General features: G+C 40.3%; 1 protein-coding gene across 1 annotated transcript; it reads left to right on the top strand.

Moving 5' to 3' along the window:
- Positions 1 to 412: 412 nt before the first annotated feature.
- On the top strand, positions 413 to 6,005 carry LOC125235372 (brachyurin-like). Its single transcript, XM_048141922.1, has 5 exons — positions 413 to 639; positions 4,114 to 4,387; positions 4,639 to 4,737; positions 5,428 to 5,621; positions 5,826 to 6,005. Exons 1-5 carry the CDS (start codon positions 424 to 426, stop codon positions 5,928 to 5,930), a joined length of 888 nt encoding a protein of 295 aa, XP_047997879.1. The 5' UTR covers positions 413 to 423; the 3' UTR covers positions 5,931 to 6,005.
- Positions 6,006 to 6,106: the final 101 nt, after the last annotated feature.

The raw sequence follows: 6,106 nt of genomic DNA, 5'->3' as shown, positions 1-6,106 counted from the left end.
GATTAAATCGGTTCTATGAATAATGTAGATAGCAAATAGCGGAACATCTAGAAAGTGATGAAATGCTGAATCGAATTTTACCCACTTTACCAACGGATTAATTCTCAGTTCGGGATGAATTTACCACGAACTACCTATATAGATTCTCGGACTCTTGGATTTTACGCCGAACGCCGACGCTCAAACGCCGGGAATTAGGTAATAGGTATTATCGAGTTAAAATAGATTCCCAGAATTGTGTCAAAAACTAGTAAATATACCTAATATGCTTAATATGGCTTAATTAACAACAGATTAAGTGCAGTCATTGATTTTGCAACCGATTAATCATATCAAATCTTGACATACTTAATCTATAACTTTGATCAGAATTCATCGTTATTAAAGAACTTCGCTCATTCCAAGCGTTTGACAGTTGGCATTATGAAGCTGTTACTGGTGGCTCTGTTGGTAGCGTCCGCTTATGCGGAGTTCTCAGAAGAGACTTCGAGTAGTCTAACTGCGTTCGGGTATTTGACCAGGTTTGGTGTGCCTCGCTTGGAAGCGATCAAGGCGGCTGAAGACGCCTACAACAATAGCCCTGAGCAGTCTAGGATCGTAGGCGGTGCTGCCTCGTCACCCGGGCAGTTTCCTCACCAAGTAAGTCATGCAGTCAACAACGGTCGAAAAGCACCTGGGTACCTATTTTTTGTACCCATACATATATAGTATCCTTTTATACATTTACATATAAAGCACTTCTTGTACATAAAAAACATGGGTACGTATCACAATGTCTTAAGTTAAAAAACCTAACGTTAAATGATCTACGTTCAAAATACCTAAAATCAAAATACATAATGGTGTTTCGACCGAAATTCAAAATACCTAAAGTTTAAAATGGTGCATATTATAATGTCTAAAATAAAAACAACTAACGTTAAATGACCTACGTTCAAAATACCTAAAATTTAAAAAACGAACGTTAAATAACCTATGTTCAAAATACCTAAAATCGAAATACCTAATGATTAAATCCGAAAAGCAATAATGTCTAATAAATGGGGCTTAAATAACCGGTTTACCCTTGAATCGTCGACGGACAATTAATCGAATATTATTTCAAAGACAACGTTTCAAATCATTTCATTTCATCGACAGTTCATATCGCAGAATGATCGATACAAGTCAAATTAAACCGTGGACTTTTACTTCGTAGATAAATTATTCCGAGTATACTTTATATCGTGGTATTTTGTTTTGTGTTCTTACATTTCATTTTGTTTTACATTAAATAACATTTATTTCGCGTAATATTATTTCAATTGTGTAATTGTGTATACCTAAGTATTTCAATTGTAATTTTTTCGAAAATTTTACAATTTGTATATTATTTGTTCTTATGTTTGGTGACAACTAACGTAACCTTCTTTTAACCTAACCTAAACCTAGTAAACCTATTTTAAAGGTCGTGCGTTGATATGTAGGGTCGCAGTTCTAACCTAACCTAAACCTTCTCTGTAAACTGTTTGTTTCTGTGTGTGGTCACAGTACTAACCTAACCTAAACCTAATCTGTAAACTGTTTTTGCGCGTGGTCACAGTTCTAACCTAACCTAAACCTACTTTAAAAGCCGTTCGTTGTTGTGTAAGGGCGAAGTTCTAACCTAACCTAAACCTACTCTAATATAGGATTTAAACCAATTGGGTTCCCTCTATTTGGCATGCCTTTAACTGTCCGAAACGATTTTCGGATAACAGACTTCGCATAATCGATTTTCGACGAATGTTAATTTGGAAGAAAACATATTTAACATAATATAAAATAATACTAATATTACTTTGTACGAAAATTAGTTCGCATAATACTTTTTACGCCGATTGTTTTTTTATGAATAACATTGATTTGCAAAATTGTATTAAGAATATTTCTTAAAATCAGAATAACCACCCATACTAAATGCAGTCGGGAGAGTTAGGTTAGGTTAGGTTAGAACTGCGACCTCAAGAAAAAACATAATCCTCATTGAGTGTAATATTTTGTTAAGAATGCACGAATGTCGCGGTTAGGTTAGGTTAGAACTGCAACATCAATATAGCAGTATTTAGCTATGATAAAAATTCTGCGTGATAAATTTCGACTAAACAATGTTATGCATAAAAACTACTCGACGAAAAACCTTTATGCACAACATATATTCGAACAAACAAAAATATGCCTAGATAAATTATGCGTAATTATGACTTACTTGACTTACTGACTTAATGTCCTGTGTCCCCTAGATGGGGCAGAGGGCATCCACAGTGCGTCGCCATCCCGAGCGGTTTTGAGCTTCGCGCTTTACTTCGCTCCAGGTCATCCCTATCGCCTTCGCTTCTGCAGTGATCGTCCTCCGCCAGGACTGCTTAGGGCGGGCACGTCTTCGCTTTCCTTGGGGATTCCAGTCTAGGGCTTGCCTCGGTATGTGGTCGGGGTCCCTTCGGAGCGTATGGCCAATCCAGTTCCATTTGCGGCGTTTGATCTGCTGGTTGATCGGCGTCTCACCGCAGCGTTCCCACAGAGCTGTGTTGGAGATTTTCTCGGGCCAGTATATTTCGAGAATGCGGCGAAGACAGCGGTTGACAAAGACCTGGATCCGTTGCGAGATGTCCTTAGTGACCTTCCACGTCTCACATCCGTACAGCAACACGGGTTTCACGTTGGACCGGAATATCTTGAGCTTAACTCTCCGAGTCAGTTTCCGCGATTGCCATATAGGACGGAGTCGTGCGAAGGTTGCTCTCGCCTTGGCGATCCTCGAAGCGATGTCCTCTTCGGTCCCTCCAGTTTCCGACACTACACTACCAAGGTACGTAAATTTGTGGACTGTCTCCACACCCTCTGTGCCGATGAGCAACGGTACCGAACTGGTTGCTCTGCACCTCATGTCTTGGGTCTTCCTGGTGTTGATTTTGAGTCCCGTCTCCAAAGCCTCTCGCCGTAGGTCGTCCAATTTGGCTTGCATGTCGGCGCGTGTGTGGCTCAATAGGCATAGATCATCGGCATAGTCTAAATCTTCCAGCACGTTGGACAGCCCCCACTCTATGCCGCGGCGCTTTCTATTGGTCTTGACCATGATGCGTAATTATACTATGCTTAAAATCAATACTTCAAAATACCCTCTTTTACGCTCGCGGAACCTACCCTACTACTTCGGTATTTTGATCGGTTAATCATTTTAGGTATTTTGACCATAGGGTATTTCAAATGTTGGTGTATAAAATTTAGGTTACATAGTTTTTGGTATTTCAAACATTAGGTATTTAGTCCAATAGGTATTTTAAATTTCGGTAGTTCGTGCGTAGGTGTAACTTGCTTAGGTATTTAAAATCATTAGGTATTTTGATTTTAGGTATTTTGAACGTAGGTCATTTAACGTTAGGTTTTTTAATTTTAGACATTGTGATACGTACCCAAAAAACATACATGCAAACACCGCGTTTTTTTTTCCCGTTAAATTCGACTCGCAGTTAGGTTCAATTAATTAGTGTGAGAGGACCTTAATCATAACATTAAAGTAATTGTCACGTGTTTGACGGCACATATCAAAACAAATAACATTAGGAAGAGGTAATTAAAAGGGATAGCACACACGTGTTCAGTAATTAATTTTTTTTTTTAATAATTCGATAGCCGTAAGAGTTAAGAGGCTAGTTTCTTAGAGAAATTGATTGTATTGGAACTATAGAATTTTCCCTTAAGTTAACGGAATGCAATAAAAACAGGGTGTATAGTCCCATGTACATATTTGGATGCCTGGATGATGTCAGTGTCATGATCATCGACGGGAAGAAAATAGATGACGAGCATCCGAATAAATAAACTGATTTCAGTCCGATTTTTGGAAAACGTCTTGGGAAAGGGATATGGTAACGCTCGCTGCTGGAGAATTCGTATTCATTTCAATGATATTAAGTAGGTACTTAGGTATTTGTATTAAAAACGTATCTCATCTCTTCGCAAAGGATACCCACTTGTGGTAAAAGGTCAATTTTGATGACATTTTGGTATCTGTAGGTAACTCGCAGATCGTAAATTACTCTGAAGCTCTGAACTCTGATAGTAGGTGTAAACCTAAACCTCTTCCCCACACAGGCTGGTCTCCTAATCGACCTCATCGGCTTTACCGGCCAAGCGGTCTGCGGTGCCGTGCTCGTGAACAACCAGCGGCTGCTGACAGCCGCCCACTGCTGGTTCGACGGCCAGAACCAGGCCTGGCGTTTCACCGTGGTGCTGGGCACCGTGCAGCTCTTCACTGGTGGAACCAGGGTGCAGACAAGTGTTGTAGTGCTCCATCCTCAATGGATCCCGGCGCTCATTCGGAACGATATAGCTGTTATTTACTTGCCGAATGCGGTTCCTACTTCGCGTAAGTGCTCGTCATCGTTATCAAACAAAACACGCGTAAATGCCAGGCATTTTTAAATTACTGAGTAAGTCCGATCATTTGTATCGTTACGATTTTAGATGATAATCCTCGTGGATAAAAATTAATTATCATCAGTAACGCTTCTGTTTTGATCTGCTAATTAGTTCCTTAAGCAGTTTTACTATGATTTCGCGTTGTAGCTAAGTACTGCGTCAATAAGTAGTTGTTCATAAAAATACTGTTATTTTCAGCAACTATTATCCCTGTCGCCCTGCCATCTGGAGCTCAGCTGAACGAAAACTTCGCTGGCGAAATCGCTATTGCTTCTGGTTTTGGTCTCACCTCTGATGGTAAGCTAAAAGTTAACGTGGTAAAATACAAGTAATACAACAGACTTTTACGATATGAATCCGCTTATCTTTTAGATTTAAAACATTCTGAACACAGACCAACCCCTATAGACATCCATTACAAGACGACTCGCGGTCGCCAGCCTTCCTAGTATTTGCACTGATATAAGCGCGGGCGCTCGCCGTGCCCGATCAGTATCGACCAAGTAACAGACCCGAAAGCAGCGCGTGTTCATTTTGAACGACACAAGCCTAGTGCCCGATCAGTATCGACCAAAAAATTGGGAAAGGGTATTTTGATGCCTTAAAGATGTCCACCTGTAGTGTGAAATGGTGTGGAAAGGTAACAAGAAGCTCAAATTTAAAAACAGACGGCATTACATTCCACAAATAAGTCATATTTATAATTTATTCAGAGCCGGCATAGGTCAACTTACATTGGCCACTACGCGTCAGTAGAGGGACAGTCATACTTCTGTCCCTTTTCATCTGGCGCGACTGCCCGCCGTCCTTGAAACGTCCAATCACAGCGCGCTTAACACATTCCCCGCCCGCTCCTCGCACCCCAAACACTGGTGACTCGTATCGCGAACAAAATATACAAGATTGCTACTCTATAGGAGGTTCTCTGTGATTCTGAATTAAGTAGGAGGCAAGCATGCGAATCATAAGTTCCAATTATAATTACAGGTGGTTCTCTCACAACCAATCAGTATCTCAGCCACGTTACTCTCAACGTGATCACCAACAGCGCCTGTTCCATCGGTTTTCCCTTCGTGATCCAAGAGTCCAACATCTGCACCCGAGGGTTCGGCGGCGTGGGCACTTGCAGCGGTGACTCTGGTGGACCACTGATTGTGTACAGGGACGGAAGACCTGTTGTGGTGAGTTGGAGTCGTGGTGAATTTATCCATACCTAAGGTTTAGATAGCGAATTTCAAGGAGACAAGTGAGTTTGTTCGGAAAGAGAAGAGTCGTAAAATTAACGGGAACAAATAGGCATATTATGTATTACGTGACTCTTCACTTTCCGAATAGAGTTATGGTACTTTTACTATTGTTTATTCCTCATTAAATTTATATTTCAGATTGGAATCACCTCTTTCGGTATCGCATTCGGTTGCCAGCTGATTTTCCCTTCAGCATTCGCCAGGGTGACGTCATTTACCGACTTTATCAACACACACCTATAAACAATGTCGAAAGCTACTTCAGCTACTTGTATACCTATTTTTTTTAAATAAAATACACCTACTTATTAAGTTCAATTGTTTTATAAAACTAAGTTTTGGGTACTTGGGAATTTATCTTTAGGAAGACGTTTAAAAATAACTCAATTTTTGTTTTCGTTTTCCTACTTTGGCTTTTG

Source organism: Leguminivora glycinivorella, chromosome 17, assembly GCF_023078275.1.
Source record: "Leguminivora glycinivorella isolate SPB_JAAS2020 chromosome 17, LegGlyc_1.1, whole genome shotgun sequence".
NCBI lineage: Eukaryota > Metazoa > Arthropoda > Insecta > Lepidoptera > Tortricidae > Leguminivora > Leguminivora glycinivorella.
Note: the sequence above shows the minus strand (reverse complement) of the source record. Positions and strands in the feature narration are given on the sequence as shown.

What these genes read in the sequence shown, in the direction of transcription:
- LOC125235372 (XM_048141922.1), top strand. Translation starts at nt 424, where the DNA reads ATGAAGCTGTTACTGGTGGCTCTGTTGGTAGCGTCCGCTTATGCGGAG. An exon ending in TTTTGGTCTCACCTCTGATG is followed by an intron (nt 4,738 to 5,427) that starts GTAAGCTAAAAG and finishes TTATAATTACAG; the next exon opens with GTGGTTCTCTCACAACCAAT. An exon ending in GGGACGGAAGACCTGTTGTG is followed by an intron (nt 5,622 to 5,825) that starts GTGAGTTGGAGT and finishes TTTATATTTCAG; the next exon opens with ATTGGAATCACCTCTTTCGG.